Source organism: Podarcis muralis, chromosome 6 (genome assembly GCF_964188315.1).
Source record: "Podarcis muralis chromosome 6, rPodMur119.hap1.1, whole genome shotgun sequence".
Classification (NCBI taxonomy): Eukaryota; Metazoa; Chordata; class Lepidosauria; order Squamata; family Lacertidae; genus Podarcis; species Podarcis muralis.
In genome coordinates this window covers 70032833-70051884 of record NC_135660.1, presented here as the reverse complement: position 1 = coordinate 70051884, position 19052 = coordinate 70032833, and the positions used below count along the sequence as shown (strand labels likewise).

General features: G+C 40.9%; 1 protein-coding gene across 1 annotated transcript in view; it reads right to left on the bottom strand.

Moving 5' to 3' along the window:
* CDH23 (cadherin related 23) overlaps positions 1–19052 on the bottom strand; it is a 375943-nt gene that overhangs the window by 229866 nt on the left and 127025 nt on the right. Inside the window, exon 8 of the mRNA XM_077930519.1 lies at positions 13699–13777. Coding sequence (XP_077786645.1) covers positions 13699–13777 — 79 coding nt within the window. The remainder of the gene's footprint in view (positions 1–13698; positions 13778–19052) is intronic.

The following is a 19052-nucleotide window of genomic DNA, read 5'->3' as shown; positions in this document are numbered from 1 at the left end:
AGATTTGTTTCATTCCTCAAGACTTATATATGACTTCACATTTTAGAAGAAAAAGGCGCGGGGGAGAGGAAGAGCATGCCACCTCCCCCCATTTTATTCCCAACCCTGCCCCCCCCAAATACACGCACACTTGTTGCTACACATTTCCTTTCATGTCCAAACCCCCACTTTCCTCTCTTTATGAAATACTTTTGTCACCCCTTATTCTATTGTTACCTCTCTTGTCAATTTCTTGACCCACTAAAAAGTCCCAGCCTGGGTTAAGTGCATTTTAGCATGTGGCTGACTGCATACTGCAGAAATGGCTGATGGCTTTCAATTGGTTTGTTTGCTCCATTGATCTAACAGCAATTACACCACCTCCGCTTTATTTCCTATAAAGAGCAAAAAAATTGAACATGGGCAACAAAACAATCCCAGGCCTGTTCCACACCTCTGTTATTCCTCCGCCCACTGGGTTCCACAGCAGAGAAAGTAGTAACATGTTTCTTTGGGCAGCATTTACTAGTACAGTGGTACCCCGCAAGACGAACGCCTCGCAAGACGGAAAACCCGCTAGACGAAAGGGTTTTCCGTTTTGGAGGCGCTTCGCAAAACGAATTTCCCTATGGGCTTGCTTCGCAAGACGAAAGCCCTTAGGGAAATCTCCAGGACAGCGGGGAAGCACAGCGCGTCTTCCCCACTGTCCTCGGACCTCCTCCCGCCGCCCGGCATCGGAACGAAGCTCCGAAGCCGGGCGGCGGGGCGGAACGCCTTCTCCCGCCGCCCGGCTTCGGATGGCTTTCCTGAAGACTTGGGGTGGGAGGGGGGTTTTCCTTCCCACCGCCAACATTCAGAATGCTGTTCTGAATGTTGGCGGTGGGGAGGAAAAACCCTCCTCCCACACAAGCCCCGGGAACAGAGGGAAAGCGCTGCACGCCTTCCCCTCTGTTCCCGTACCTGTCCTGAAGGCTTGCGGTGGGGAGAAAAGCCCTTCTCCGCACCGCCAGCCTGGCAAGCGGTTTCCCTAGGAACGCATTAATTGATTTTCAATGCATTCCTATGGGAAACGTGCTTCGCAAGACGAAAAACTCGCAAGAAGAAAAAACTTGCGGAACGAATTAATTTCGTCTTGCGAGGCACCACTGTAATTATTAGATGTCCACAGGCGGACAGGCCTGTCCTTGTAAATCCTTGTCTTGAGCTTGTAGTTGCCTTACCAGCGTGGCTGTTGCTTTCCATACTGTTCTTATAATGTATGTAGTGAGGAAAGCACATGGGAGGCATTTGGAGATTTCTGTTCCACCCTTCTAATGCCTATGTACTACTCATTAGGCATGGTAACTCCCCAGACCAACACCACCAGCCTCAGGGGATGGACAGCATTAGCATGGGCAATAACTGTTGTCACATGACCCTCTCCCATACCCACATGATCTCCCTGATACACAGCAGTGGGCAAGCAGCCAGGTGGAAGCTACGAGCCATGCCATTCAGGTAATTCGGTTCTTAAATGTTATAAGCTAGTGATGCTGGATACGTTTGGGTGGAAATAGGACACAGGCACACATAGATTATCAAGACACTTTCCAATTTTAATTTTTTGTTATATTTGTCATATTTTTAGTTTTTAAACTGCAGTATCAGCTCAAAGGAACAAGAATTAAAAACACGTTCATCACATTCTCTCATTTCAATCCAACTGTGCTTGATTAAGACTGTGCTCCTAAGCACACTTACTAGGAGTAAGCCTCATTGAACTCAGTGGGACTTATTTCTGACTCAGTCAACATGTTCCAAATCAGGATGCAAAGATATGAAATGCTTCTGCTATCTACATTTGCACTCTCTGCCTCTTGCAGTGTCCTGAACCTCAATATGAAGCCTTGTTGTTCTTAGGATGCTTGAGAGTTTAATGATGGCATTGACTGTATTGTACTTGGCCAGCAAAGAACATTCTATTCTCTCTTATTTGGGCAACTTGGCATTGCTAATTATATGCACTCCAGTTCTGACCTAATCCTTTCCCAGTGTTGAGCTACTGGCCCTCTCAGTTGACAAACAAGTACAGTCGAACATCTGTTTACGTAACCCTCTGGCTACGCAAACTTTGGGATGCGCATGTGGCAAACCCAGAAGTATTTTACCAGGTTTTGCAGTGCGTGCATGCACAGAAGTGGTATGCGCATGCGCAGAAGCGGTCCTCAGGTTGCAGAAACCTCGGGATCCGACTGGAGCTCCGGAACGGATCCTGTCCGCAACTGGAGGTACCACTGTATTGTGATTTCACACCAGGCTACAACCTGGATTTTTCAAGCTGAAAAAATGGCAGAACAGATTGCTTTTGCATCAGGAAAAAAAAAGTAGATGTGACTGTTTTGCCTGTGCTTTAGAAGTACAAACCTGCATTGTCCATGGTTCTACTAAACAGTGTTGCAATCCGAGGAAGGTTTTTATGCAGCATGGCTTCTTCTACATTATAGTCTTAAATACGCAGCACAAAATGTGCAGTACAAAATTCAAGAGATGTTTTATCTCTGTGTTCTGTAAATAAGCAGACTGGCCAAGACAATCCAAATGTCTATATATATTTGAGTAGCGTATACATTTGTTTTTAAAATGACTCCCACACTGTCTCTCTTTCTCTCCCCAGCACATACACACTCCGTACTAAATGGTGTTCTGAGGGTGGGGACATGTAATGTGACATCACACTTTTGAGTTACCCCTTCCCCATGAAGGGGAGCAGCTCAGAACATTACAAAATTGTGCCATACATTTTTACACTGGCAAACGTCTAGCTTGAGGCTTGGCATCACTAGTGAAAATGCCCTTGGGCACATAATCCAATAGCCCTCTTCCTTTTGTCGAAGTGACATTTGCTGCCACAACATGCAATCTTTAGACTGGCCTGGACTCATTAAACCACTAAACTTAAAGTGAATGACTTTCATGAGATGTGAAAGGGGAACGTGGCCTACACAGTGCACACTAGATAATTTATTAATCAAAATGTGCTCTGTCAGGGCTCCTCTGCACTGAAATAGATGCTGTTGGATGTGGTTCATAGAATCAGCAACAGACACAGTTATCATTATATAAATAGTCCATCAGCGGCTTTGACTACCTCGCTGATCTTCACCTTGAATTCTACCCCATACAACATCCAGACAGGTGCTCAGGGCTGCTTTCCTGTAATGTCTCCCACACTGTTTTTATACAGATTATAGACAATAGCAGGGGTGTAAGTTTTGGGAATGGGACGCGGGTGGCGCTGTGGGTAAAAGCCTCAGCACCTAGGGCTTGCCGATCGAAAGGTCGGCAATTCGAATCCCCGCGGCGGGGTGCGCTCCCGTTATTCGGTCCCAGCGCCTGCCAACCTAGCAGTTCGAAAGCACCCCCGGGTGCAAGTAGATAAATAGGGACCGCTTACTAGCGGGAAGGTAAACGGCGTTCCGTGTGCGGCTCTGGCTCACCAGAGCAGCGATGTCACGCTGGCCACGTGACCCGGAAGTGTCTGCGGACAGCGCTGGCCCCCGGCCTCTTGAGTGAGATGGGCACACAACCCTAGAGTCTGTCAAGACTGGCCCGTACGGGCAGGGGTACCTTTACCTTTACCTTTAAGTTTTGGGAGGTGAGGGCTGCCAAAAGCATCCATTGCAGCAAATAATAGCTGCACCCAAGGAAATGGCTGAGAAGTTGTAACCCAGGAGGTTAAACCAGACTAAATAAATCACTGAGTCAAAAAGACAAGGGCAGTAAGCATGTGAGTTAACACGAGGCAGGCAGCAAACTAAGATGATAGTCCATTCAGACTCAAAGGTAAATGTGCAAGGAAGGAGCAGATCCAGTAAAAGGGAGCACAGCTGCATGGCACAACAGAATAGGGATAGGGCAGTCTCCATAATGCCAAGGCCATCCAGGTCAACAGTATGAGTTGTACCTGTGTATTCCCAGGCACAACACAGTATTCCCCCATGGAATGAGGTTCAGGCCGAATATTTGCAACGCCGTTCATTCATATTTCTGCTTAAATTTATTTATACTTCTTTAATTTGCACAGGGTTGCATCCAAGTAAACAGGAGCAGAAGGCAAATATATTTCCCATAGAGAGAATGCACATTTGGATTCCTACATATTTATGGCTCGAATGCAGTTTACAGAATGAATCTTCACAACCATGCTTACAGAGGGGGGAAGACACCCATAAATCTGCTGTTTCTTTGCTGGAATGACTGGGTTGTCATCAATGGTGGCTTTGTGTCAGTGGAAAGCTCTTCTGCTCATGAAAGGGTGAACATCTCGTTTTCACTAACACACACATACACCTGTATCCACTATAGCCCAGAACTTCCTGAGTGTTGGGTGGGTTCTGGGACAGAATGAGATAGGGCCCAGAGGGCTGAAAGAGGAAGGAGAGACCAGCCAAAATTGGATGCCTCACCTTATAAGCAGTTCCAGGCTTTGTTTAATTAAATGATTAAAAATAAAAATTCCAACACTTTGGAAACATACAGCCCAACCCACAAGAAAAGCCTGTTCTTAACAATTCCCTCATTTCCTCCAGTGTACGTACAACAGCTTCTATGCTGTTACATATATATTCCACATTTTGCACCATATCAACATTGAGGAGTGGGGCAGAGGTGAAACACAAATCTGTGTTTCACATCCTATGGATATATAATATCTTGTAAAGACATCAGAGTTAATAACCATGAGTTCAATTCAGATAAAATTAAATGCATTTAAATCATATTTAAATCTATGAGGCTTGTTAAATTTGCATATGTTCCACTGATTTCAATTTCACTGTGACTTCTGAACACTTACATTTCCTTAGGTTATGTGCTATGAGATGCATTTGGTGCTCTGCCTCACAGATTCCCACAGCGTCAGATTCCCCATCAGTCTCTAAGAGTAGTTCATTGCTGGGGAAAGATCTTACCATGTGATCTGCCTGTCCCACATGAATCCTGGTCAGGAATGCTAACGCGGTGGCATAAAGACAAAGCAACATGACAACAACAGCCATGCCACAGTAGTGTGTATGTATAACTCAGGCCACAGATGTCATCATTACATGGCAAACTTGCCTTCTTCGCATTGGCAATTTTGTTTGTATAGAATTTTTTTTGGGGGGGGGGATCTCACCATGATCAAAATTCCAGACTGCTACACGTTTTCTTAATACCTGCATTTATTCCTATACAAACTATTATCCACATTGCAAAGCTGTGTTTCAAAAGAAATGCCCTTTCTATATTTGTCTATATATCCCTATTAAAGTCATACTTCCGCAAATAGGACATTGTTTGGATCCAATCCTACTAGCACACACACACACACACACACACAGACACACCACACACCCAGGGCAATATTCCAGAGGCAGCTGTCAGCTCCTCAACCCCTTGTGAAACCAGTTACTTCCTCTGCCCCCCCATACTCTCATAGTCTTTCCAGCTGTTTCAAAAGCTGATGTTGAGTTACTGTTTTAATTACTGAAGGCCATTTGTTGGTGAAGCTTTCTGAAATAAAAGGAGCCATTATAAAAGCAATATTTGCAAAGACTGTTCCCGGACTGACGCTGGGCCAAAGCAATGTAACACACACTGCTAATTCTCTGCAACACTGAAATGTCTGAGGCACTTTGGTTGTAGCAACACCCAACATTTTAGCTTTTAGTCTAGTTCTATCTCATGGACATGGTAGAAATCAGATTTCTGGGATGGATCATACCACCATCATAGAATGGACCATACCACTTCAGACTGGGGATTCCCTACTCCTAATCTAGGAGGAGGGTATCAAAAGGTCTGCCTGCTCTTGTGTTAATGCAACCTCATCAATTAATTTTTGTCTGAGACTCTTCAAGAAGAAGAGTTTGGATTTGATATCCCGCTTTATCACTACCCTAAGGAGTCTCAAAGTGGCTAACATTCTCCTCTCCCTTCCTCCCCCACAACAAACACTCTGTGAGGTGAGTGGGGCTGAGAGACTTCAGAGAAGCGTGACTAGCCCAAGGTCACCCAGCAGCTGCATGTGGAGGAGCAGGGAAGCGAACCCAGTTCACCAGATTACGAGTCCACTGCTCTTAACCACTACACCACGCTGGCTCTCAATATCTGTCTTGGGACGTTGGTTGGTGGCTACCAGAGAGAAACAGAATTTCCCTGGCTGTGGAAATTCCCTCCAAATATATATTTAGCTGACGTCTTTACTGTCTTTTAGACACTAAGCTATATCCATCCTATCTGACTATTTTTTACAGCCGAAAGAAACCATATAAACAATATAATAAATAACTAATTTTTGGTAGGTATAATGCTTCTTGTTTATATTTATAATGCTTTTTTACAGCTGTTGTTCATTTTAGTTTATTTTTATTTTAATGATGGTGATATCTTAGATTATTTTATCGATTTGTGAGCTGCCTTAAAGACCGCTGTAGTGGAAAGGCAAGACACAAGATTTAACAAACAAAAAAACAAACGAATGGGTATTTTCAAAACTGGAGTAATTTAATTTCACAGGCTACAGATGAACCAATGCGTATATAATGCGTATACACCATTGTATACCAGGTTAGCTATACACCATTGCAATACTGCTGCCTCATTCTGCTTCAAGTCTAACTCACACATTTTATTTTCAGGTCCGCATCTAAGTTGGGTGGGGGTTTTTAAACACACTCTTAACCACGTGGACTAGAATCTCAGGAACTGGACGTGACTATCATTGTGTCTTTCCAGTCCTTCTGACAAGAAAAGCTACTGTAGTACTTTTGGAGTTTATGCTCTCTGCAGCGCCCGCACCCCTTAGACTTTATGCAATCGTGTAAATTCACCTCCATTCCCACTACAGCATTGTGCAACATTATTGGAAATGTCCTGCCAGGGTTCACCAGTATGATGTTCCACAGTGTTTTATGCTGCATTTTTTAACCATGTTTGCATGTGGTAGATAGGCAAGAAAAACTGACTCTTCCATTTTATATGATCATTCACCCGGCTTCTCACTTTTTTTCTTGCCTTTGCTGTAAGATTCTAAAGTCAACTCTGTTACAAGTTAGTAGAGAGGGACAATAGTTGTAACACACACCTTAAGTTTTATGACTCCCACACTTCACTGGCATGGCAACGGCCATCTAAATTTAACTCCTCCCTTCATGGTTATTAATAATAGCCTGACTGCCCAACCCCATTTCTGATGTCTTTCCATCACTTGTTGCACCTTGGAAGCTGCCAGGACATCAATCTCTCTTAGCCTGAAGAGCTCCTTAAATGAAAAATCTTATCTAGAACAGGTCATGTTATATAACAAGTCACTAGCTTTGCCTGGGAAATGAAAGATGATGAGGTAGAGTCCCCGGGACAGAGGCTATCTTCATAAATCTGCCAAAAAAGGAGCTGTGGATTACATTACTGGATTAATTATCTGTCCTTCAAAACACAGCCCTGACCTCAGTGTCTGAACATCACCAGCCTAACCCAGCTTGTGAACACAAACAAGGGATTGCTTCCTATACGGTGATATTAGAGGGGGCCATTTGCTGGTTGCACTCAAGTTTACCAAAAGGTATTCTGGGAAATTTACAAATGACCCTCAGATCTCTAGCGTTTTCCAATGCCATGTGGCTTTTCTCAATTCTGTTGTCCTTTGTGACATTTACCTTTGCTAGTCTCTGTATGTTTAGATGGGTTTTAAGTTGGATGCTGGCATTATGCTAAATTTAGTGAAAGCAAAGGAATCACTTGAATCCAGGTTAAGGACAGCAATTTCTAGCTCAGCGTAGATTGCATTGGGGCACATACAGTAACTCATCTTACTGATTTGAAGCAAACATCAAAACTAAAGAAACAGTTAACCTTAAAATTAATTGCTCCTTGTGGCACCCACCCACACAGAATTTGAGATTTTTTTACCATGCCCCTTTGGGATTCTGTCAAGATTTCTCCAAAAATTTCATCTGAAAAAGAACCTCCCAATTATTTTCAAGTTTTGCTTTATGTGAAATCTGATGGTAACCTAGGAAAGTGCAAAAATCTTGCTAATAGGGAAGTGGGATGAATTAAATTCAGTTCACATTTAAATTATGTATGAACCTACATAATTTTCACTTTCTGAAACAATATGCAAAGCAAAACACAGGCATCCTTTGAAACTTGCACTTCTCTGACTTTAGCAATGCAGTTCTCTAGCAAAGTAATTGTGCAAAATGTGCATACAAGACTAAGGTTTGCATAAAAATGCATATAGTAGTGGAAATTACATTAGAATGCATTGTATTAGGAAAAATGAGTGTATTAGGCAAAATTGCATATAAACATGTATCTTAGAAGAAATGTGCTGATGAATTTGTGGAAATGTGGAGAATTGAATTTAAGATTGGAAAAAATGAGCAAGTGAATGAAATTGAAACGGACATATTCGTCTATCCTTACTTGCCAATTAATTTCACTAGTTTTATTATTTTACTATTACTGCACTTAAGATTCTGCATCTTTCACCTGAGTAGAAGCTCAAGCCTTCATTTTTAATTTCTCTTTAGGTGAAATTTCAGAGACAATTCTATTCCTCGGCCAAGTTGAGCCTTTTCTAGAAAAGAGGACCTTCAGCCATGTCAACCCATGAAAGGAAAATATATGGGAGTTGATAAGACAATGTGATTGCACACTTGATATCTTTGTAACTGAATCACTTGAGCTTGACCTTACTCTTTTTTTTGAAGTGGTTATGCTTCATCTTCTAGCTTTAATGTTCTTCTGTCAAGTGAAAACCTTGTATTTGTAGAAGGGCTGTATATAAAAAAGTTTCTGCAGTATGTTCTGAAGCAAACAATATAAAACACAATTTGAAAATGTTGGCCTAGAATTATTATATATTTCTTCACCGCCATGCCTGTAGTTTAACAGAGAAATAATTAATTAAATTGGGGAAATAAAATCAGTATTTTTACTTTTCATTGAACATTTCATTTGCTTTTGTTACCCTAAATTTAGCTTCAACAATTGGGGGTGGGGAGAAGTCTACAACAATCATTTTTAATATTGCTGAGTTAATTCCTAATCAAATTCATCAGCTATCTTCTGACATTAGACAGCTTTTTGCACATTTTGCAAATGTTTCCAGCCCAAGCAGAAAATATACTCACTGACCTTTACCATAATAATAGGGGATAATGACAAACTAATTATATCTTTCTGGATTGACAAAAACCAAAAATGAAACTTGCCTTTGGTGCATGGATTACTGGAGCCTTCACTAACTTAAATAATTGCCTTTTAAAAACATACACACACTGGTGTTACGTATCATCTATACCAATAGCGAACTCAACTTTCTGAGTGCTGGTCCTTATGCAGCCAAAACAGCACCATCCAAAGGCAAGACAGAAATATGAGTAGACTTAGGTGAGCAACAGAGTTTGGAGAAATACAAAAAACAAAAACAAAATACCTTCCCCCAGCAAAACCTTTAAGGTGGTGGGGAAACAAAGGAGAGGGGGAATGACACCCTGAAAACTGCTCCATGAAGATGAGCGTGCTCAGAGGCTATGGAACACTGCCTTACTGTAGGCAGGGATGTGTGATGGTAGGATGCAATGCTGTATCCTGAACAGGAGCACTCCTGACTGAAATATTTTGTTGCGGGTCCAAGTTGTACACACACTATGTGCTTACTTTCTTCATCCACATAACTAAAACCAGCAAATTATTATTCATGCTAGGAGCTGTCAGCACTAAAACTGAAAACCTGCAGATCTGTGTGCTACTGCCCTACGCAGTGAGCTACCAGGGCTGCAAGACAGCATGTTCCCTGATATATGAAGTGCTCCAGGTGCCTAGAGTAACACCAAAGAGTCAGGCATTCCCACTACCATTCTTGTCACACCACTAGGTTTCTGGAACCCCAGTTGTGGCTTAAGTTCCAGTGTTGCAAAAGGACTTCTCTTTATGAATTACAAGTCCACGTATGGGCACACTGACAATAAGCTTGTCACCTGCTCACCTTACTATCTGAATTTGTGTATTTATATAAGGCTGTTCTGCAATCATGCAGCACTCAGGAGAGCCCAGGGCTCTGTGAATGTTCACTGACATTTGGGATACCCAACTGTACAGCCTGCTGGAGTAAGGAGGCACAGACCCTTCCTTCCTTCCTTCCTTCCTTCCTTCCTTCCTTCCTTCCTTCCTTCCTTCCTAGCTACCTACCCTGCCTTTTTCCCTGACAGGACTCAAGGCGGTTTACAGATAAACATTTATTACAGAGGTAATTTTCTGGCTTTTCTGACTGCACAAAACCAGAATGCATAATAGACCCACCGGCAGAAGCAAAATACACCACAGTGGTGGGTAACTCAATTCACCACGCCAAAATCAGATGCTCAAACTGCATGTGGCAAAATATGCCAGTAGAAATTTCCCTTTTCCTACAATAATGCTTTCTGCTGAAAACTGTTGAGTTAGATCAGTTAGTTCCAAGCAGATTTCAAAACTGCAGTTTCAGCTTGCAGACACAAGCCAAAAAGAAAATGCAAAACAGCTTAATCACTTGTGGCTTTGATGTATTCTGCATGATTTTCTATGATGATAGGTGGCCTCCCCAATGTGATAGACCCAGGGGTAATGATTAAGTTATTGATGTATGTCAACAGATGCAATCATGTTTATTATGGCTGTGAGACTGACTCTTACTCTGCAGGCACACAGATTCCCCAGAAGAACGTTCAGGTTATTTTGGCAATAACTCTGTTGGATAAGGGTGGTGTGAGAGAATATGGACCATTCTATTGGCCAGATCAAAGACGGTGCTGATAAACAAAACTTTTGTAACCAATTCAGAAAATAAGTAATGTTTAAGGAGATGATGCATGGAGAAGTATTGGCTCATGCAAGGGGCTTCACCTGCACATATGGCAGAACTTCCCCACAAGATGTTGACATCTTTTTCTAGCCTTAGGAATGGTCTCACATAACCCCACAACAAAACTTACTACGGTAAATTGTAGTCTGGATTTATTTCATTCGAAATATCATCTCACTAATATTTGGGTCTGGTTCATAAGCCAAACTATGGCTCCATATGAGCAAGCAAGTGTGTGGGTATGGGGAGCAAAAATTGTGCTTGCTTTGCTTCTTTCTGGTCCTGCAGCTGCCACACCACCCAGAGGTAAACTATGGTTTGACTTAGCATTATGTGTAAACCCAGGATTGTTGTTTCTCTCTCTCAAATTAACCCTATGCACTAATCCAAGAACAAACCTTAACTTCAGCTCATGGTTTGTTTGGAGTGAGACAAACTATAAGTTCAAGTTCACATGTTGTTGTTGTTTAGTCGTTTAGTCGTGTCCGACTCTTCATGACCCCATAGACCAGAGCACGCCAGGCACTCCTGTCCTCCATTGCCTCCCGCAGTTTGGTCAAACTCATGGATCCTTTATGGACCACTGCCTTGCCATGGTGAAGGGGCTTGAATAACTCAGAGAAGCTATGAGCTATGCTGTGCAGGGCCACCCAAGATGGACAGGTCATAGTGGAGAGTTTTGACCAAATGTGAGCCACCTGGAGTAGGAACTGGCAAGCCACTCCAGTATCCCTGACAAGAAAACTCCATGGACAAAGTTCACATGTAATGCTAAGCAAAATCATGGCTCAGCTCCCGGTAGCAAAACAGCAAACAGGAGGAGAAGCAAAGTGGCCATGTTTTTTGCTCTGTATACCTACATGCATGGCAGCATGCATTGCTTATGTGTGGTTTAGCTTAGCATTATGTGTGAACAGGGCCTTGACTTCACTATGTAAACATGGTCAAGTGAATCTGTTCTTGGATTTGGAGCATACCAAAGCAGGTTATGCAAGTGACTTATTTATTAAACTTGACAAATATTTGCGAACAACAGTGCAAAATTAAAAAAACAACTTCAAACTCCGAAGGGGAAAAGTTACTAGTTTTATAGTGGCGGGCAGGAGAAAGACTCAGACCACTCCATAGATGTGTTTTTTCTGTCTGATCAGCTAGCAAATGTTGGCTGTCAACTGAGCTATATCATTTTGCTAGGCTGAGCTCAAATGCATAATAGCGGGTGTCAAGAAAGAAGCAACACACCTGTGCCCATCCTATAATTTTTTTCTCAGCAGTAAAACATTTTTTCAAGATCAAATATAATTAATGATACTGATTTTTTTTTTAAGCTTTAAAAACAGAAACTGGCCTCTGTAGAGAAAGGGAAACACTGAAAATATTGCTTGAAACACACTTGAGTGTTCTGAAAATAATACATGATGCTGCAGGAGGAGGAGGAGAGAGAATAAGGAGAACCTATGGATTTCTAGTAATGTTGCCCAGCTCCAGTTTTACCAGTGCAGTTTCTACCATGGGATATTTGGATTAAAGGTTGTGATTACTGGTCTTTTGGAAGGGCCAGGAGGTTTATCACCAAGCTGCCTGCCTGGGACAGTTTCAGTGCATAAAATGGATACAGAAATTCACAAATCCTGCAGTTTTGTCTGCATCAAGATTTCCATTATTGACAGTTCTCTCCCAAAACATGCTAAAAGGGGTGTGTGGAGAAACAAACAACAAGAATAAAATCTACACAAAAATCTACACCACACTTACAAACCTCAAGCCAACTGTAACTAAAAAAAGGGAGGGGTGGTAAAATGGAAATATCCTATTTGGAACCAAGAACAGTAATGGCAGTAGCAAAGCTGTCTCAAATCCAGTTTCTCATAAACAGGTGATAAGCTTGAGTAGCTTATCACTAGACAAAACAAATACAAATATGGAGTTCAAATATGAATTTGCAAATTCACATACTTCAAAACTGAAATTATGAAGATGGCATATTTTTTGAGACAACATGATGAATACTTTATTTTATTTTATTTATTCCAACCCCCTATTTCTTCTTCAGACACAATTTTATTAAGTTCCTGTGTATTGTTCTAGGTCGGAGATTGCCAAATTCAGTTCAGATACTTTGAATATTCTTTGTTTGTTACAGAACAGTGAAAGAAAGTTGCAAAAACATAAATGTTGAAAGTCATTAATGGCAAAACAACAGCTTAACAGTTCTAGCCAGGGATAACAGACACACATCTGAAAACAACATCCCGATTCCTGAAGCTCAGTTCAGGCACAGATAAAAATTAAAATATTCCACTTCTTCACTGATTGATCTCTAGTCTAACATTATGTTTGTCAAAACATAATACAGACACAATTACTGATATCATACAGTTAATTCATTCACACCATAAAAGTAAAGAATATGGTGGAAAACAGGCAAAAAATGGGATTGTTTTATCAGTAATTGGTCTCCTTATATTAATTTTTGTAAATATAATCTTTTATTTTAAAATTCAGAACTTTTCAAGATACGGTGAGTCTTAGGGTTGTTTGCTGTTTGATTATATGTCAATATCTGTTTAGATGTTGTTTTTATTGACCTGTGTGTGTTCTACAAATATATAAACTTTTTTTAAAGAATAGACTCACAGAACATTTTAAAATGGGATTGTAGAAGTGGTTGCATGCAAAAATGATATGGTTAATCAATAGATGTTATGAAAAGAGGAATTGTCTTTAATGTTCTACTGTGAAAGTCTAATACTTTACAGCTTGGATTGAGTGCCAGGAAGATTGTCACCTGGCCAATTCCTCTAACTTTGCAATCATGCTTGCTCTACAAGAACTCCTTATGGACTCACCTGACACAATTGTGTAGCCAATACCTCTGGGACGTCCCTTGTCCTGGTCGATTGCTGTTATCATACGCACAGTTGTACCCTGTGGACCACAAAGGAAAGAGGGAAAAAAGAGGATTCCAGTTTTGCAGGCACTGTTGAATTTGTTTCCGTATCATTTATCATTTTCGCTGGGCAGTTCCCCACTGCATACCCTTGCAATTTGTTTCATAATTCCTAACTTCAAGCATGCTAAATAGTCCTTATGAATGGATCCAATGGCAAGGCCAGCTTGTCTAATGAGAGCATGGGCAAGTCAGCAGTAGATGCTGAAATTGCTTATCTTACTTAATTTAATCATGAGCTATTTGCGAGGTGCTCAAGGACTACAAAAAGCATCTTGCTGGATTTCCAGAGCAAACTCCCGCAGCTAATGGTAGCCTTTTAATATCCAAGTCTTCCACTCCTACACACCTATTGTACTAAACCTCAGTCTTGACCTGCAACCCTCAAAATGACACTAACCGAACATGACCCATGGGGCATCCACGTTCTTGTGGGCAGGCATGAGAGGAATTGAATGGTGTCTTTTGTTTTTAAAAGTGTACGTGGATGCTCCAACACCATTTCCTTTGTCACTTATCATGTGTCCAAGGTGCTGGAGCTGAAGTTAGGTCACCAAGGTGAATGTGGCTATTAGTGACAGAGCTTTGCTTCTGATTTGGGTCACTTACTCCTGGGAGCTGAAACAAAGAAATCCCAAACAGAGGCCATGGGAGGCAGGAACAGATCTAAAATGCACAAGCAACTTATGGACTCTACCTCATTTTTTGCTGCTTCTGAAAAGAACAGTGAGTTGTTTATTTTACTATGATGAGTTGCTCAATAATAACTGTCTAAGCTTGTAGTTCCACGCATCAAATTTTGCACGGTAATCATTTTCTACTATTGCCAAAGATGTACAACTTGGAGAGATACTCCTATACCCTCTTCCCCAAACTAAAATTAGTTTCTCCATTATTCTTTGAATGAAGCAGCTCTGTCAAGTAAGTAATCAAGACTTCCTGGTCCTTTTTTCCCCCTGCTGCCACCTCCTGTCTCCATTGAAAAGTTACACTCCTTCAATAAAATGGACAACAAAAGTCAACTGCAAGTACATCTGAAATTGCTCACTTTGAACAGCCAGTCTCCATTTCTTCCTAAGGAGTAGGATATTGGTTAGAGCTGCCTTGAACAACCTGGTGCCTTCCATATGTTTTGGACTACAACTCTCTTCAGCCCCAGATTGGTACCAGGTTGGTAAAGTCTGGGTGAAAAGTCAAAGGCTGCACAGTGAAAGGCTGCACAGAGAAGGAGAATTATGATTCTAACCCAGAACCCCTGGTTTTAAGCTTTCAGCTATGGTGTGTTGCATACTACTCAAGATAGTCTTCATTCATGTGGCTAGGATCAGAATGAAACTTCATACAGGGCTCCATAATGGTTATGGAGCTCCAACCAACCACCTGCATCAAAGGGCAGCTCCGGATGTGTAATAGGGAAACTATCCACAATGGGTAAGGGAACAGGGAAGGCCGCACTTACATGGTGGCATGTGTAGGCAAGAATACCCTCCATCTATAGATCAGAGTTACTGAACTAGAGCCTTCTTTTCCCCTTAGCCTCTACATCTTTCAGCATAAAAGCTATGAATTTTCTCCTAAGGTCATGGTTACTCAACAAATGCCCATATTTACACACATAATAATAATTAATGTAGTGTGAACATATTTTATGGCTTTAGGCTGTTCTGCTTTCCTTTGTTTATTGAGACCCAGGGAAAAGAGGTGTCCATTTTGCCCTCAGGAAAAAAAAAATGCCAACAGTGGCATTTGCAGTCTAATGAGACAGCAAGAACACACATCTGCCTTGGCAGCAGCAAACTAACATTGTAATTCATCAGATGAAGGCCGAAGGTCAGACAGAGTTGCTTCACTTCTATCTCTTATCCAAATACCTTATTAGCCCCATTTTTCTTCATAAGTACTTTTAGACAGCCAGTTATTTGTTTTTTTAATCTTGGCATTGTGTAAATTGGTCCAATCGAAAGAAATAGCTACTTCTAATAGACAAATATAAATACACCTGAAGTATTACAATTTTCCTGACAAATGAGAAAGATATTGCTCAGTTATCTCAGTTATAGGCAGAAAATCTGCATTCAAACGCAGGCATTTTCAAACACATTTTCTCACAAAATATGCATTTCTAAAGGTATTTTATCCTTAAAATGAAATTCTATATACATTTTGGTATGTTTTTTGAGGCAGATATGCAAGATCTGAAGAATAACCATATTTTGGTCAGCACATTAGTAGCATCTCTAACACACACAACACACAACACACACTTTGCATTTTATACATGTATATACGAAGGCTTGCATATGAAAAAATAAATGTGTTAAAAAGGTAATTTTTAAAAATCTATATGAACACTTTTGACAGTCCTTAACCATGCATTCCCATGAATTAATCTAACACAAACAGAGAGGTGACGGTTACTCACTAGCAGCAACAAAACAAATCCATTTTGTAAGTGTTATTAAAACCTACAGTTTCATATTGGGCTCCTTCAATACTATAGATGCAGAAAACTATTTTTCAAAATGTTGTGCTGAAAGTTCTTTGAAGCCATAGACTGTATTCCAGGCATTTCAAAAGACACTTTACGAATGTGTTCACATTAATCTGAAGACATTAACTATAAATCCTTGGTAACTGACCTTTGAATAAAATACCGTGCTACAGCCATGCTACTAACGGAAGGGAGAGTGTCTAAATCATCAACAATGATTATGTTTTCCAAGTCAGTAAATACAGCTAAAGAGGCTACAGGTCACTTACATTTACCATCACTCCTTAGTCTGGCAAGCTAGTTTAGTCAAAATTTAACGTAGCTCAACAGCAGAGTACATTCCTTTAAATGCATGAATTCCTCCATTCAGTTCCTGCCATCTCCAGCTACAGCACCTCAGGTAGCAAGTCTGAGAAACCATTTTCCTAGGATCTTGGACATCCATTGCCAAATGAAGTACAGTCTACTTGAGCAGTTGGACCAGTCATCAACTATTTCTGTATAAGGCAGCTCCTCATATTTGCATACACAAACCATTTCCACCATCTTCCCCAGTTTTTAAAAGCTATTTTTAAAGCAAAATGTTTAGTGCCGTCATATACAGCACTCAGTTCTGGATAGCCCCTCTATAGCTAACTACTCAGTTTAGCCACAATAGCCACAATAGCCTTCAGAACACTGTCATGAACTGACATTCAAAGGCATTGGAATCCACCAGTCCAAGGCTTGGCTGTTTTGCAAAAGCAATTAGTTCTCTGTGGAATCATTTGCCACTTTGTAAGCAAACAGCAAATGTTCCAAAATATCACAATTACTCAATCCTCGTGCTTACTTTTGATGCGAGATACTCATCGTAAGATTATTTCATTTTAATGCACTGGTTTCATGACAAATTCTTATAAATGCACCCTGAATAGTAGCAGCTGCTACATGTCATGTAAGATGAAAGACTTGAGAAAGCACAAGACCTCTGACACGATCAGGGGTATACTCTGCTAAATGAAAAGCGAACATGGTACTCATGACTTAGGATAGATTCATGCAGTTGCATTTCCTTATAGCAAGAGTAGGGAACTTGTAGCACATAGGACTTCAGTTAGCCTCTTCCAGCACCCCAGCACCATGTTTCCGAACACCTCCCCTTCTACAGTCTTGTTTTTCCTGCTGCTGAGTTGACCTCTCCTTGGGTGACCTCTTCTCTTCATGATCTCCCCTCTGCTGCTCAGCAGACTGGCAAGCAACACCTGAGTAGCAGGGAAGCAGGGGTGGGGCTGGCTGCAGAGTCCTGCTGTCAATTACTCTCTTCCTGGAAGCCAAGCAATCTGCCAGTTAAGACACAGCTTTCTACGTTTGATGGGAATGGTATGTGTCTGCACATGAATGGATTTCAATGTGTACACTGTATCCTGTTTTTTTAAGTAACCAATAATTTATAGGAGCAAACGTTTGATTTCTCCTGTATTTATCATTATTTGATTATGTATACTTGCTTTTAAGCTTTGATTTGATCTATTTTTGATAAATATTTTATACCATCTTATGTATATTGCTTAGATATTCTTAAATTTTGATTAAATGGTCCATATCGTCTTTTTAAAAAAATTAAATAAGAAAACCGTTAGAAGATTCACACAGTCAAGATCAGATGTTATATTATGAATAGATTATATAGTAATCAAATTATACAAACAATAATTATCTATTTGTATTACCTACCCGTTAACATATGAGCAGCTTTATATCTCAAAATATTGAAACTCCAATTTTTGTTGGTGGGGGCAGTAAGTTCCTTACTGACAAAAGGATTCCATTTACCACAAAAAGCAAATAATATATTTCTACAGCAAATGGTCTCTAGTCTTTGAATATAAGGGCTTTTTTTCAAAATGAGTTAATTCTCTTAAATTGTGGTTATCTTTCTGATATTTTCAAATATCTTGTTTGGAGATATTCAAGCCATAAGGATGATTTAGACCCTCATTCATCTTTGAATACACCTGAAGAACCTTCTTGCTTTCAATAGTTTAATGTTTCTACGCACTCCCAGTTCTATATAATCTACGATTGATTTCAATGGGGAGTGATTTGGGCTTAAGGACATCTTGCAATGACTCCAAATTTTCAACCAACTGGAAAGGATTCGAAAGGGAGTCTACATAAACATTTGAAAATGGCAGTGAAGAAACTAATACAGGAAAAGAAATAATTCTACATAAAACAAGATTTAGTGATCCCATCCCCAACGTGCTACCCTTTAATTTGTAATTCCCACGGGAGAGACATGAAGTTCTGGCATCTCATTTGTAAACTGAAGTGCTCCTACATTCCAAAAGCGCTGGGTGAAACCATGGCCTATCTGACAGTTCACTCATCACTTGTCAAAAGAGAGAGCGTAGCTTAGAATGGTAAGTGTCACAAACCGTGCGGCACATTTCAAAAGGAAGGCAGCTGCTGAGCAGGGTGGGTTTAGTGATGGCGCAGGAATAGCAAATGGTTTGTAAATATTTATGGGGCAGCTTTACCCTAACAAGCCAAACCTTTTGTGGCCTCCATGTGTTATGATCACAGGCAGAAATAGCTTAGTACTCTTGGTTCGCATTGTAAAGAAGGAAGGGCTTTCCTCTCTGAATGACCTTTGTGTTGAATCCAAGGTCATCGACACAGGGTACATATACTCATATATCAAGGAAGTGTGATCCTGTGCATGACTCCTCAGAAGCAAATCCCATTGAGTTCAAAGGGGCTTCCTTCTAAATAAGGGA